Source organism: Podarcis muralis, chromosome 4 (genome assembly GCF_964188315.1).
Source record: "Podarcis muralis chromosome 4, rPodMur119.hap1.1, whole genome shotgun sequence".
Taxonomy (NCBI): domain Eukaryota; kingdom Metazoa; phylum Chordata; class Lepidosauria; order Squamata; family Lacertidae; genus Podarcis; species Podarcis muralis.
This window is the reverse complement of record NC_135658.1, coordinates 59,831,659-59,848,125: the sequence shown is the minus strand read 5'-3', so window position 1 is coordinate 59,848,125 and position 16,467 is coordinate 59,831,659. Positions and strand designations below refer to the sequence as shown.

Here is a 16,467-nt window from a genome sequence, read left to right as displayed (position 1 = left end):
GAACAATTTCAAGTCAGCAATCTCTCTAAGAATTAGGGCAAGTGACAAGAGCTCGTTTCCTTTTTTTCATGTTTACAACACCTCATAAGATAAGCATTAATATCCCCACCGCCAGTTTTTATAGCTAGGGCTGGAACCTGTGTTATCCACCCTTTTTGTACTGTTTTTGAATGAAAGAAATAAAGCTGCAGGCTGCAATTCTATATTCCAGCCTTCAGGCTGGTGCCCTCCAGGGTGATGGGAGTTTAGTCCAAAACATCTGGAGGGCACCAGGTTGGCAAAGACTGTTGTGCACACTTACCTAAGTACTTCTTAGTAGACACATATAAGATTATATTTTCAGGCCAAGCCTGTATAGCTTTTTAACTTACTGACATGGGCTCAGATTTAGTAACTGACATTACCTTTCTTAGGGTGAACTCTGATTACCAAAATAAATACATGCTATGGGGAAGAACTGCTTTAAGCCCTGGGGCTTGCCTGCCCACCCAAGCCCAGATTGCACACCCCCTTTGTTAATTTTGGCATTAAGCCCTTTTCAGGAAAGCATGTAACCAAGCTGTCTAGACAGGTTTCATACCTGAAACAAATTGGGTTTACCACAATAATAGGTTTTCCCAGCCTCCATTGAAGATTCATCTCCTCCCTTTCCTCCCCCCCACCTGTTTTGAAATTCCAATTTTGAGGAAAAGGGGAACAGTGGGATAATTTGGCATCCAGTTTTTTTGCTGAGCAACATTCTTGACATTCTCCTAAAACCATTTGCAGAATTGCACTTTGTGTAGATGCAGTATTTATTGAATTCCCTGAATTGTTACTTTTAAAATGCATCCAAATAGGAGGAAAACCCTCTGCAGTGTGAGTAATCTGTTCCATTCTTCATTTCCTCTTGTATTTCAGTATGCTATGTTCTTGTCTCTGGTCTTCCTGGCTGAGCTTGTGGCTGGCATTTCAGGGTTTGTGTTTCGCCATGAGGTGAGTATAAATTACATGTTGGTAAAGGTGGTGGCAGCATGGCTCTGAGCAGATTTTGCTGCACCCTCTTAGGATACTGGGTATGATTAACCAAGGCTGCAGAGTCCAGCACTTTACTTGGCAGTGAGATGTACCCACAAACACAAAACCTGTTCTCATTCCAAATCAAAGGATTTAGCCTAAAGCTTTAGGCTTTTGGTGTTCAATATTTATTTTTGAGTTGCATTTATTTATATGCTCATCATGCAAGATCTTCTTTACCCTGTCATATATGCTGAAGAGAGCAAAATACCTTAAATTCTTTACATAAATGCTGCTACTTCAGCCAAACAGGCTTTTGATTGTATAATGCTGAGCGGATTTCCAAGAATGCAAAGCCAAACTAACCTAGTTTGTTTTGCTGCCTTGTAAATCTTGTGTATTTCCTGTGCTAAAAAGCAGCAGCAGAGCTAGAGTGAGGAAAGGGAAAGAAAAGGATAAAAGTGAATTAGTGAGACACAGGGCTTACGGAAGGACACTTACCTTTTGCTCTGCTCTTTCAATGTCTAAGCATGGTGTTTTGTTTTGGTTTTTTACCCCAAACTTTCACCACAAAAGGCAGCTCTATAAAGCTGAATTGGAGCAAATGTCAGTTCGGGTTTTGTGCTGATTGACATTTGCCCTGATTGAGCATTAATGAGTGGGTTTTTGTGGGGGAAACTCCAGAGCAAAAATAAAGGGGGCTCAGATATAGAGCTTAACATTGCAGACTATGCCCATAAAGAGCAGAGGAAAGAAAGTATGGATAAGCCTACAATGAAATAAGAATACAATTAGGGTCTATAATGCAAATCTCTCTCAGCTCACTTCATACATACTGTGGTTTGTTGTTTTTCTCTTAAGAGTGCTTTAAAACCTATGTACTTAAGTTTATTAAATTTGTTCATTGATTCTTACAACCAGGCCCCATGGTGAGTGCCACCCGGCATTTTGTCACCCCCCTCAGTGGTGACACCCGGGGTGAACCGCACCCACCGCACCCCCCTTCCTCTGCGCCTGCAACCTGCACCAGTGATTGCCAGCCACTGCACCAAGGAGGCTGAAACTGTTGCCTAGCAACAGGAGCACTTCCAGGTCTTGGGAGGCCAGGCTGTGTCCTCTCTTTCTGCCTCTGCCTCCTCTGCTTCTGGTGGTGCAGTCTCCCTGGATCCTGTTGCTCCCCATGAGGGGAGGGGAAGATGGGAGTCCTGCTTCCCCAGCTGGGGCAACCATATCATAGGAGGGGGAAGCACTCACCTCCTCCAGCCTATGTTCCCTGGTCTCAGCCCCCTCCCATGTCATCTTCCTGTTTCCCCTCCTCATCCATCTCAGCCTGCCACTGCACCCCTGAGCCCAGCAACTCTTCTTCATGACAGAGAAGGTCTTCTCTCCGGTCACTTGGCTTCAGGTGTTCTGTCAGAAAACTTGGTTGTTAGGACCCTATAGGTTAGTACCCAAATGTTAAAATTGGCCAGGCTATACGCATCTTGGAAACGTCAGTTGTCTTATACATTGCTATCCCACAATTCGTAGCCAATTGGGTTGCATAAGGATTGCAACCATTGTGATTAGTGGGTAGATTTTGGTCCCATCTGAAAGGCGGTATATCCAAGCTGTTCTTGTGCAGTTGCTGTTTTGAATCAAAAGGCAAAAAAAAAGTCAGTTAAGCTCTGTTCATGCCCTCTGCCACCTCTGAGGTTGAGCATCTTTTGCACAGTCTGAAGTGTTGGCACTTTTTGATCCTGAGGGCATTCCTGCCCACAAGTACCCTTTACTGCAACAAATCAGTGCTTCTTCTGTGGATTGGCCTTTCCCTTTTCTCCCCTCCATCTTAATATTCCAGTCACTAGGAAGCAAAAGGCAAATCTGAAGGGGATTTCTTCTTCCTTTCAAACACTTATATTGGTTTAGGAAAGTAAGGGCTTCAATTTAGGATTGATTGTACATGCTTTGTACTTTTAAAAATTCACATCAAAATTATTCACCAAAAATAAATTTTAACAGTTGCATCAAAAAAAGTGATGCAAATTAAGCTAACTTCCCCATGTTCACTTCTTTCCAAAAATGTATTCTTCTTCTGCTCATCAGGAGGTAAGGGATTGTGCAGGACATTGGAAATATTATTCCCTTTTATCTCTAGCTTTTCAGAATTTCACTAGACATCGCTCACTTACAAACTTATCTTCACAGCCATAGAAGGACAAAAAACCAAAAACCCCTGACACACTCAACAGGCCTTTGGTCCAGTTTCAACTTCTGTATCTGCTAGCTTGATACTGTGAGATGCATCCTTGGTAGTGATGCATTTCTTGGCAAAGGCAGTTAATTCAGGGAAATGAAACGGCTGCCATGAAGCATTGTCTCTTTCTTCTATTACCATATTTCCCTTCTGTTTTTCACCTGATGCCTCTGACTCCTTGACATTTCCCTCTACATAATGAATGGAAGATTTAACTTACAGCCCTAGGTAGTAAATGCCAACACAAAGGACTACTGACTGTTCCAAGATAACTTTTGTCATTGCTGAATGTACACTTCAGGAGAAATGGCAGTTTCTTCTTTTCTTCCTGTGTCTAAAACCATTTCTTTTTTAAAAAATCATTTCCCTGGTCGCTCATTCAGGCTGAGAACTTGAGCACTGGAAAATCTATTCTGCATATGGGTCCAGTACAGCTGACCATAATGTCTAAATTTCCCTTTTAGATCAAGGACACGTTTCTTAGGACATACACTGAAGCCATCCAGAACTACAATGGAAACGATGAGAAGAGCCATGCAGTGGATGATGTACAACAGAGTGTAAGTTCAAGGTTGCAACGATGTAAGACTAAAGCCAAAACTCTTCTCCGGTTGCAACATAAGAATTGTCAGTTGCTCGAAATGTTGTCTGTGGATTGAACATAATCAATTGATTGCAACACTTGAGCAGTCATTTTCATCATTCTAATTTCATTCACCTTTTTTTTGCCTTACACTGACAAATCTCAGACATATAGGACATGGTCTTCACTACAGTAACCACTGGAAGCTGTTGCAGATTTTTGGCTGGGACAATCAGCTGTCATTGGATGCTGGGAAGGGAAATTGTGCTTTTAAATATGTATTTATCCATTTGTGATCCGTTAATGGCCAGTTATTCCTGGTGTTAATGCTAAAGGCTAACCATTTATTGCCAGCATTTGATAACCTTACTATCTTTTGATCAGTGCCTGGGCACATGACTCACTGGTTATTCCCCAGCTCACTTGAGAGGCATTTGCCAAAGCACACTTGGAATGTTTGAAAATGTTTATTCTGTTCAAGAACTCCAGAAGTGAGCATGTGATGCTCTTTGTAGAAGGCCTGTAGTATATGCTTTGCAGGCTGAAGATCCCAGATTCAGTCTTTGGCATCTCCCAGTAGGGCTGGAAGGGACGCGGGTGGCGCTATGGGTTAAACCACAGAGCCTAGGACTTGCCAATCAGAAGGTCGGTGGTTCGAATCCCCGCGATGGGGTGAGCTCTGAGCTCCCGTTGCTCGGTCCCAGCTCCTGCCAACCTAGCAGTTCAAAATCATGTCAAAGTGCAAGTAGATAAATAGGTACCGCTCCGGCGGGAAGGTAAACGGCGTTTCCGTGCGCTGCTCTGGTTCGCCAGAAGTGGCTTAGTCATGCTGGCCACATGACCCGGAAGCTGTACGCTGGCTCCCTCAGCCAATAAAGCGAGATGAGCGCCGCAACCCCAGAGTCAGACACGACTGGACCTAATGGTCAGGGGTCCCTTTACCTTTACTAGCAGGGCTGGAAGGACCCCTTAACCAGTCAGTGTTGGCCAGAGATGAGGAATATCTGGCCTTCCGGACACTGCTGGAGTCCAATTCCATCAACCTTAGGCAGTATTGCCAATAGTCAGGGATGGTGAGAATTATGATCCAGCAATGCCTGGAAGGCCACAAGTTCCCCATCCCCACCACTACCATCGTATCCTGCCCAGGTAAGGTGCAGCAACACCAGTGTAAAAAAGGCGGCTGTATGGATCTGCCCCTCTACAATGGCTGCTGCTGCTTTTTTGTGATAGTTGGTATAGTTTGAAGGAAGGACGTGAAGCATTTCCTGCTTTTTCTAACTATGGTCTTACTACTATCCTTTCTGATTATTTTTAGCTGAGTTGCTGTGGTGTCCAGAACTACACCAATTGGAGTACTAGTCACTATTTTTATGAACATGGTATCCCCCCAAGCTGCTGCATGAATGCCTCTGACTGCAATCCCTCAGACCTGGCCAACATTACCATTGCTGCTACTAAAATAAACCAGAAGGTATGGACCACTTTGCTTAGTTGCATATTTTTCAGGTTTCTCCATAACAAAAGGCAAAATGTGCTGAAAAGGGGGCACCTGGGGAATTAGCTGCAGTCTTACCCATTCATCCTACTGCTTAGCTGCGTTCTAGAGCTGGTGTTTCTCATACTCCAACAGAGAAGAGATGTTTCTCCCATTTCCCAGTGATCCCTGAGCTAACTTCCCATGCCCCTGATTCTCATTCTGACGGAAAACTTCCTCCACAGAGGCAGAGCTGACAAGGCTAAAGAATGCAGCAAGTAGATTCAGATAACCTTGATAGTTATGCTAGTCATCGCGTCTGTCCTCACCTGTTGCTTTTTTTCCAACATCTTGCAACCAGTTTTCTGAAAGATGTGCCATGTACTGGATGCTAACAGCCCACTTGAACTGAGAAAATAGAGATGATTGACATAAGAACCATGCTTCATTAGGCATGTTTACTGCGCCTGTTATAATGCTGTTGGAGTCGTAAAGCTGGAGGCAGAACACAGCAACATTTGACCCCGAGCCAAAAGGGATTGCAAAAAGCACAGCGTTTTAGTGAGCATGAGTGAGAACAAACGAGATGAATAAACGTAGAAAATACGGGTTTATGCAACTCACGAATACCTCTTTAGTACTGGAACAGAACTTTTTTCTGTTCAGCCTGACTCTCATATAACAGCATTAATGTTGATTTATTGTATCCATTCCCTGTCATTTTATTTACTTCTTCCAGTTTAACAGTTACATCATGAAATATTGTTACAATATGGAAAAATATAGGGGGGTTATTTTTTGTTTAAAGGTGACCTTTCTTAGTAGGTAAATAAATGCACTCACAGGTGAAAAGCTGTTATGATAAAAAGTGATAATAACTATAATTCTTCCTTTGAGATAAAGCTATTTCTCTCTCCTTATGTAAAAACTGACGGTGGCCACCTTCTTCAGTTTTGCTGGGGTGGGGGAGATTCTCCCCTGCTTAAGGATGGGGGCTCCTTGGTTATGATGTTATCATACAACCTGGGAGAATCTGGTTGCCCAGGCTAAAAAGCCTAGAAGACCTTTGTTTCCCATGCTGGCAGGTGCCCAGGAAATGGGAAGCTGCACCAGGGCAACCCAGCTAGCATCTTTCATTTGGGCTCAGCGAATGGGCTGGGAAGTCCACAAGGCACCCTGAAGTGATTCCCATTTTGCAATGGGAAGGGAAAGAAGTGGAGTTGTAGCTCCCTTACACTCCTTTTGTCCTGCCCAGTGTCGTTTTCTGACCAACATTTTTCAGGATTTGGTTCTCAACAGCATGCAAGGTTGTTCTTCTCATTGTTTCCCTTCCAAATATCAGAGATTGCCTGGCAGGTGAGCAGCAGCATCTTGAAAGCCCAATGTGGAATTCAAGGGAGGGGGGAGATGGAGCCCATCTTTGTATGATCATCAATTAAATCTAACATTAGATCAGTGCCCAATACCATGTTACTTATTTTCACATCTCTCACATCAACTAATCCAGGGTCTTTTTGTGCTGAAGCCCTCTTTACAATATGACAAAAAATACTAGAGAGATGCGAGTCATCACAGGCAATTCCAATGCCGTGGTCAAGGTGAATAGCAGGCCAGCTAGCTGTTATCCCATATTGCTAGATTTAGCCCACATAGGCTATCAATCTGTATAACACAGGGTTAGAGCTTTCTCAGAGAAGGTCGGCTGTTGAATCTTTTCATTCTCTCTTTTTCCTAACTCCTATGAGGTTCCTCCATGCTTAATTATTAACACCTGGCTCATCAAACAAGGCCTAAGATTATCTTTGCAAACAATTGATTGCAAAGCTCCCAAAGCTACAGCAAAGGCACACAAGAGCTCTGATCTAGTAGGGAGAAGCTGACCTACTACAAGAATGAAGCTGGATTTAATGTAGATCAGATGGTTTGAAGTTGTTTGTGGATTGCCCAAACAAATGTATTTTTGTTTTTTGTTTTTGCTGTCCATCACCTCCTGATATAGATTTAGACATATGCTTTATTCACAGAATAATGCCAAGAAGTTTAACTGATACAAATCTCATATTTAGAATATAGTTATTCATAACTACCAATGAGTCCATTCTCCCCCTAAAATATTAATAAGAGAATAGTTATATTGATGTGAAAACAAGGAGTTTGTTCATTAATTATAAAACGTTCTCAGGAGAGACATATTTTGTCAGGTAATTTGTTGTGAATGTTGCAACAGTCTTTTTAAGAATACACAGTGCGGGCAGATGAATTAAAAAGAGTTATGAAATAGATAGCAAACAATACTGAATTCTGGTGAGTTTTGGAAATGTTCACCAAAGTTGAGAGCATTTGTACAGCATGAAGCATTATTTTTTGTTTTGTTTTCAACCTTCAGATCCCTTATGCTGGGGTATTTTGATGCTTCAGCCTCATGGTCCCATTTAAGTTAGTGAGTCACCAAGCCAGGACATGAAGTTGTTAAGAGATCAGGCCTGATCTGGTGAAATCCACTGTCTAGTACTCTCAGTGAAGCCAGTGTGTGGAAGTTGTGGACACTCCCTTGTCTGTTTCAACAGAGGCTTTCAGCAGGAATTTTTCAAATGCATTTTGTCCTAGTTTGCTAAATCTTTAGCTCATTTCCCCCAGACAAACTGTATCCTTCTGATGCTGGCTGGGGCTGATGGGAGTTGTAGTCCAAATCATCTGGAGGGCACCAGGTTGGGGAAACACTGCTTTAAAGAAAGGTACATTATGGTAACCATACCCTAAAATGTAAAGTTTGAAAAGTTGTATCAAGTTTATAAAATTCACTCAATCTTCCCACAATCTTGGGTTACTCATTAGTATACATTGTGGTACTGAAGTGCATGTCAAACTGTCTAATCCTTCGTTGAGCACTAAATCAGAGGCAAGTGGATATCCCTATCAAGAGTAATTGGCTGCTTTCTTTTCCAGGGCTGTTACGATCTGATGACCAATTTTATGGAGACAAATATGGGGATCATAGCTGGAGTGGCTTTTGGAATTGCATTCTCACAGGTATACATTTTTAGTGCTTTGAATGCAAGGTGTGTTTGCTTATTTCTTCAGCTTCTGGGAAGGATTAGGATAAGGGACATGCCTCTCAAACTGTTCATTAGTTCTTAGGGTCATCTGTTCATTGATTTTTCTTTTTCCAACTTAAATGGAGTTTCTCCTTGGGAATATCGGTTACAGCCCAACTAATGACTGCCTCAAGGGGGCGGGGAGGACCCTTCCATTGGGTCAAATAAAGGTTAACCTAATAAACCAATGGCTTAAATGGAGCGTAAACAACTCACATGCCAAGCAGTTGATGCATGACTTACATAGGTTTTCCCCCAGCCCAGAGGAGTCCTTTGCGTAAAGGAAATATCAGATTCAGAGAACTATCATCTATGAAATGAAAGCAGATGCCAAGGTAGTCACATTCAAGGGTTCATATTAAGGGCCATCAACAGATAAATGTACTTCAGTTTTCACAATTAACATTTGTAATAAATAAAAGCGTATTTAGTGTAAATGCTGGGGCTGACAGGTATTGGAGACTAACAACATGGGAGGGCCACAGGTCTTAGATGCTGGGGACAAACAGGGCAGAAGAGTTGTTATGTTTAGCTTCCCAGAAGCATCTCTGGCAGACTGCTGTTGGAAATCACATTGTTAGGTTTAGTGGACCTTTTGTTCTGATCCAACAGAATTGTTCTTATGTTCCTATCTTACCCTTCCTCCTGATAGTGCTGAAAAGAGGAGCAAGGATACACTGTACTTTTGCAAGAGGATTGTTGGTGATTCGGGGGGGTGATTGATTATGTATGACAGGATGCAAGAGATAACTTAATACTTTATACCCCCCTTTTATATCCCACTCAAGGCAGTGAACATAGGATTCCCAAGTGACCTCCCACTGAGGCACTGAACAGACCCAAACCTGCTTAGCTTCAGCAATGTGGCCATATCCCATGTCATGAGATCACGCCATGTATAATTCACTGTCTTGCATTTCTGAACCATGATCTTTTTGCATTGCTATTGGCAAAGGTCTATTGTCCATAGCAATCTGTTCTCAAGCCAGCTTTGGCGGAGCTTGATTTCCAGTGGAATGCTATACAAGCATACTTCTAAGTGGCACATCATGGAGACATCCCTTTGGGCTTGTTCTGCACATGGGAAGAAATTCCTTACCTCTGCTTACCTCCCCCTCTATGTCAGACAATAAAATGTAACTGTATTTTCATTATATAATGAAAATTATATAATCTGTTTCCATGCTGTTTCTTAGTAATCAATAACACAATGAAACATCAAACAGCACTGTGTCCTTAACTTTGGAAGGAGATAATCTGCCATGAAGAAACCACCCCAGTTGTTGTTTTTTGCTTCTGCACTATTGAGTGTTTTCCGCTTCTCTTTGCTTAATTAGCTAGACTGGAGATGATTCAGCTTGTGAAAAATGAAGTTTTTTGAAACTAGAAAAAGAAGTCATGAAACACAATAAAAGTGTCCTGTGGCACACTTTCTTTAAGCACACATTTGGGGGGTGGGATGGGCTGTGCCTTGGACCTAAAAGTGTCTGCACAATTCACATTTGTGCACACTTCTGTAGAAGAGACACCTGTGAACCCTTAAAAGATTGTTTTGTTTTAAAATGGTATCGGTCCTTTCAGTTGGAATAACTTATAATTAGAAAGCATTCTTTATAGAAAACGAAGGACCAAACCAAGCTGCACATGGTAAAGTCTAAATTGTCAAACATTGTGTGTGTTTCAGAAAAGTGACAGCAACCTTCAACGTATAATGCGGGTGGACATTTTCCTCTTAGTCCCCAAGTTGTCCTTGTACATTTAGGAAAGAGAATTGTACAGAGTGTAGCTAGTGGTTTAAAAGGTCACCGGTATGCCCTTTGTAAGATGGAATTGCAACCAGGTTACTCATTAAATGGGGACAAATTATAGTACAGCTTTACAGCAATGTTGACCTGCTTTTAATGGGGAATACAGGGCCCAGGCACTTATTTGTAAATGTATTGGAAATCAATTTTACAATGTATAATAACCATTCATTTTCAAATAGTGGAGGCTTGGTGTATTTCACATGCATCATGTTATTGCTTTGTATTTTTTTATTGGTAATTTAATTGTCAAAGTAAATTTAAGTATTTGTACATTGACTGAATGAGATACAGTTCATCAACAAATAGAACTGTTCAGATCTGCAGATTCAATAACTGGATCCCAATTAAGACTGCAGGTCTAACCCCACTTACTGGTGAGTAAGCCCCATTGAATTTAATAGGACTTACTTCTGAGATGCGGGTGGCACTGTGGGTTAAACTACAGAGCCTAAGACTTGCCAATCAGAAGGTCGGCAGTTCGAATCCCCGCGACAGGGTGAGCTCCCGTTGCTCCATCCCTGCCCCTGCCAATCTAGCAGTTCGAAAGCATGTCAAAGTACAAGTAGATAAATAGGTACCGCTCCAGCGGGAAGGTAAACGGCGTTTCCGTGCACTGCTCTGGTTCGCCAGAAGCGGCTTAGTCATGCTGGCCACATGACCCGGAAGCTGTACGCTGGCTCCCTCAGCCAATAAAGCGAGATGAATGCCGCAACCCCAGAGTCGGCCACGACTGGACCTAATGGTCAGGGGTCCCTTTACCTTTTACTTCTGAGAAGTCATGGTTAAGATTGCACTGTTAGTCATATTGAAACTGAGTAGGTCCACTGAAATCAGTGGGCCTTAAGTTAGTCATTTTGCAGTAGCAGTTGGCAGGGCAGGGCAGGCAAGGCGGTGTTGCTCAGCTGCCTTCCCAACTCTGAGCATTGCTGCTGCTGGTTCATGAGAGGGGCAATGCGCAGGGAGCACAGCACAGATGTAGCAGCAGAGCCAGTCCAATGCTTCTGCTACAGTACCTGCACAATGCTGAGTTGCCCCCTCTCCTGTGCTTTGCCCCTCCCACTTTCAGGAATCAGCAGCAATTTTCAGTGTCAATGCTGTCTTCACTATGCTACCCCATCAACTACTACTGTCATAATGTACATTTTAATGATTCAGTGGGTCTACTCAAAGTATCCCTAAGTCTAGATCCAACCCATAGTTCATTGGAGACAAAAGGGGAATATAAAATTGGATGCTGAGAATTAATTGCAGCCTGAATACAGGTTTAATTTTGGGCATGAGAAGAATATCTAAGTATTAATATGCCTGCAATCTTTGTGACTGACTAGAGCTTACCACCCACTGTTTTGGTTTTAAAAACAAAACACACTGACTCTGCCACTACCACCAGTCAAAGACATTATAATCTTCCTTAAATTAAGCATACCCCTTACCAGCAAAACAAGACTGTCAAGTATTTCTGTTACATCCAGGTTTCAATGAATGCTGAAGGCACACTTCTTTACCCTGGCCTTTAACATCTGCTTATCTGTGTGTTCAGTACTCACTCTATTCCTGTGACTGTAATCTGTTTTAACTCTTTTTAATTCTGAATTTTAAATTGTTGTAACCCACTCTGAGGCCTGCTGGATAATAAATGTATTATTATTGTTATTAGGCTTTTTGCAAACTGGCAAATTGATTTAATCATTCCAGAGGCAATTTAATGCATAAGCATTTTGATAAGGTAACAGTCTCCTCAATCGTAATGTTTGTGTGAAAGAAAATAGCGGAATGTATACTCAATTAAAGCATGTAGTGGTTGTTGTTGAAAAAATACATCTCCCCAGAATAGCTTATTTGATTAAATGTATAGCATATTAAATGGTTAACCTGAGCTGTCAAGCAATGTACAGGGGTTATAGGTGAGCATTGACTGTGCTATGAAATGGATAGCCGAATATATCACATGGCATTCTAGTGGATGCTTGTGACATGCATAGAAAGCAAATGACTGTGGTGGACCTCACTCCAATCTTACTTTGTAGATGACAACTGATGTCTTCTGTTTTTAGTTATATACATAGTGTAGAATTCCTTTAAAAAATTGAACTAAAAGAGCAGCTGTATTTTACTTTAGTATTGTCAGTTGTCTGTCACTGGTAAACTCTGCACTTGTGAAATGTAGGTTTGTAGCAGAGATAACAAGGAAATGATAGGAAAGTTGTTTGGAGGGGGCCATCTAGAATGAAGACAACCAGTGGGCAACCCGCTCACTTATGTGGATCACAGAAATGCAAAAAGGAGCAGTCTAAGGGATTTTGGGTGTGCTAGACTGGAGGAATGCACCCCACAATGGGAACTGAAAAAGGCAATGTGTCATGGCAGCCAAGAGTCCTCCAAACTGCAAGTGCCACGTTGGACAGATGGAGTGTAGGATGAAATGTAACACTAAACCACTTTGGAAGATTAATCTGATTGAGAGTAACTGGCTCTAGAGTACTGGGGTTAAGTGCGAACAGGAACACTTTAATTACAAGTACCTTTTGGTCAAGTTTCTTGAACACTTTTGCATTCTACTATACTCTGCGGCCAACATGCAGAAAAGTGCCACGACTCATGATCACTTAATATGAGATGTCTTGAATGAAGTGAAAAGGCAGCAGCACAACTCCGCAAACAACTCTGAATGTTAAAAGCAAAGCAAGAGTATATATTCCCTGAGCAACCCTAACAACCTGTGATTGTCAAATAACATAGAATGATCTGAGTGCTGCCAGCCTCTTCTGCTAGTGGCAATTGATTAGAATGTCTAATAAAAGGAGCTCGCATAAGAAAGTTGTGCAGACTCTAATCACACTTACAGCCTGTACAACATCTATGTGCTTCAAGATAAATGCCAAAGTGATTGCTCAGGTGTCTGGCAATGTCTGTAACATCTGAAATCACTTTGTGTCTGACCTACTGCTTTTGACACACCAACACGGCAGGGAGTAGAAAGAACCTGTGAGGCACATTGCTATGCCTTAACTAAGTACTGTGTAAAGCAGGCAGACCTGGAGCTCATTGTGCAGGTGTCTGCACAGTGAACACTCCAGAGACCACACTGGCCTGGAGGCTGTGTGTCAATGCATAGCGGGAAAACAGTGACCCATATTACAGTGAGATTTTCATGGATTATTTGCTGACCTATAACTAGTGTTTAACTGATCTCAGTGATCTTGTATAGCTCAGTTGGTTAGAGCGTGGTGCTGTTTCGATCCCCATATGGGGCAGCTGCATATTTCTGCATTGCATGGGGTTGGACTAGATGATCCTGGGGGTCCTTCCAACTCTACAATTCTATGATTCTATCTTCATGAGCATCTCCTAAGATGCCTGAAAGACGAGAAGCTAAAGAACAACAGATTGTTTTGCAGATACAGCCTTTTTTCAATGTGTAAATATTGAAGGTGAGCTGTAGCCATTGGGGAGGGGTGACAGGAATAACATATATAAATTGTATAATAAAGCAAGTCAAAAAGACTTTGATTTCTTAGAAACAAATACCTGTATAACAAAAGTGAAGTTCCTGGGTGGGGGATACTTTACAGGAGCTGATGCTTCGCAATTGCATTGATTCTGTGCTTCTATTGTGTCTCTTGGCTTAAATATATAATATTTGTGTATTTACATATTTTAAGGGATCAAATAAATAAATAAATAATCCTCTAGAGTCCATGGATTTCACAGTGACACTGAACTACATGTATGATATTTTCTCTTACTCTCTCTAACAGTTGATTGGAATGCTGTTGGCATGTTGCCTGTCCCGATTTATTACTGCCAATCAGTACGAGATGGTGTAACAAGGTGGGTCTGTGCATATTGCTGTATGCAGGATGTCCTTCCCAAAGTGACTCTCATGCCTTGCTTTTCTGCTTATGAAAGCCATTACATAGCTGCTTGTATTAAGTATAGTCAGTCAGTTTTTGCAGCTGGGATGAAAATAGTATAATCAGAGTTAATCAGAGTGGCATTATTATAAAAAATAAAACATCCTAAATAGATCTCTTGATTCAGGCAATATACTGGATATGTTTTTGTAACCTTAAAAAACAACACCCCCCCCAAAAAAACACCATAAGAATATCTGCATATCTACTCAGATGGAAGTGTCACAGAATTCAGTGGGGTTTACTCCCAGGAAAGAGTTTACGGGATTTCAATCTTCTGAAGCAAAATATCACTTACATTGCTATTCTGTGGTTTATTTCAATTAATTCATTAACCAGTTAGAAGCAAGGCAGCTAAGCTACATGAAAACCACGGGGGCAGATCATTAGGAGATTTGGAGTTAGTTGATGACTCTTTCCTTTACATTTTGGCCCAGAGAGGCTGTGAAGGTTCTAAACCAGTGATGGACTGGATGTGGGTTAAGAACCTATAACTTAATTTGGACAAGGTAGAAGTGCTCCCAGTCAGTAGGACTGCTGATCTGGCAATAGGAGTTCAGCATGTTGGTCTCTCCTTGGAAAACCAGGTTTGCAGTGTCAGGATGCTGTTAGTCCTGGCCATGCTCCTGATTTCCCAGATGGCTGCTGCAGTCGGGAGCACTTTTCCTTTGCATAGCTGGAGTGCCAACTGTACCCATTTATGGAAAGGATGGACCTGTATAGCTCAGCTGGTTAGAGTGCGGTGCTGATAATGGCAAGGTTGCAAGTTCAATCCCTGTATGGGACAGCTACATACTCCTGCATTGTAGGGGTTTGGACTAGATGACACTCACGGTCCCTTTCACCTCTACAATTCTATGATTCTAATTATAATGGAAGTAGATATTGTGCTTATATTTGTTAATGTTTTCGCAATACAGGGTTCAATCCAAAGGCTTTCTTTTCCCAGTGGGAGGAAAGTTCTTCCATTAGAGGAAAGGAACCTTTGATTTAACCCAAAGCATCCTTACTTTCAAAAGAGGATTTTTATGGTTGATGGTAACTAAAACAATCCCTTGTTCTCTCTCCCACCCCTTTCTGTTCTTTCCAGGGGTGTCAAATACAGTGCCTGTTTTCAATCAGGAACTGGATAATTCTTGGAAGACTTCTAAAGAATGTTAGAGCACATACACAACTACACATATACACACACATAAAGCCACCACCTTCTAAACTCTGTACCATGCGTAGTGTACCATTCCGTGAAGTACTGTTGTGCCGCAAAAGTAGCCTGAACCATTCAGCATCCAGTACTGTACACTCCATCCTGAAGGCTCTGCATATGATGGCACTATATGTATGTTCTTGGTCAGACTGTAGTTGCATTGTAAAGTTAACAGAGGTAATTCATTAACAGCAATGATTGGGCTGTGCATGTAGTGACTGGAGGGCGAGATTAGCCTTTCACTATGGTTAATAAATGTCGCACACATCCATATTAAACTTGTATACAAATATATAAATATATATATATATTATTTGGTTTTTCAGAATTTTAATTTCTTGATTTTTTGTTTACTGCTTTACTAAAGTTTTTCAACATACCCACTCCCTCCCCCACAACTGCCCCAAGAAGGAATCAGTTACATAACTCATGAAGATACTTGAAAAAAGTCCAAAATCTGCTTGAGAGAAATTGTTCTTTTGATGTTCTGCTGCACCTTAATGTTGTACACCTAGTGGGTTGCCAGTAGGCCTTTGTCTAGTGCATTCTGCCTCTGAATCTGAACCTGTGTAATAGTTACTAAGCTGTGTTTGTTTGCTTACTGTGAAACCAGTAATTTCTGCTTTTAAAAAAATTAGATAATTATGAACTAATCAAACTGTGCTGTAACACTACTTTCTTCTCCCCCCCCCTTTATTTCTTTTACTCTCCTTTTGCATTGAAGTTGCCACCAAATACATTGTCAAATCAATCAAACTTATGGGGAGGAAAGAGTGTGTGGAATATTTTTTGGGGTTGGGGAGCAAAAGTTTAAGACCTTTTTTAAAAAGAATAGGAATTTTTAAATAAGGCCTCTGTCTAGCATGCCAACAAGAATGCATTGATATTGTGAGTATTTGTGATATACATATTAATAAATGGAACCATTACGGATTTCTACTGGCCTCCGTTTTATTTTTTCAGCAATTACACAGACTTCTTTTTTCAATGGCAATGCTATGAAAGCCTGTATCTACAAAACATTCCTTCCTACCTCATTTCATCCCCCCCTCCCCCCCGCCATCACTCTGATGGAGCACCATCTGAACATGGTTTATTTCAGGGCTTGGAAGTGTTCATGTGAACTTTATGTTCACACTGGATAGGGTAGCACT

The 16,467-nt window shown here is 41.6% G+C and overlaps 1 protein-coding gene across 1 annotated transcript in view; it reads left to right on the top strand.

The window, feature by feature from the left end:
- Window positions 1-16,249, top strand: part of TSPAN7 (tetraspanin 7) — a 73,407-nt gene extending 57,158 nt beyond the window's left edge. Inside the window, exons 3-8 of the mRNA XM_028727411.2 lie at window positions 901-975; window positions 3,697-3,792; window positions 5,134-5,289; window positions 8,239-8,322; window positions 13,954-14,026; window positions 15,200-16,249. Of these exons, the coding sequence (XP_028583244.1) occupies window positions 901-975; window positions 3,697-3,792; window positions 5,134-5,289; window positions 8,239-8,322; window positions 13,954-14,022 (480 nt within the window). The 3' untranslated portion in view covers window positions 14,023-14,026; window positions 15,200-16,249. The remainder of the gene's footprint in view (window positions 1-900; window positions 976-3,696; window positions 3,793-5,133; window positions 5,290-8,238; window positions 8,323-13,953; window positions 14,027-15,199) is intronic.
- Window positions 16,250-16,467: the final 218 nt, after the last annotated feature.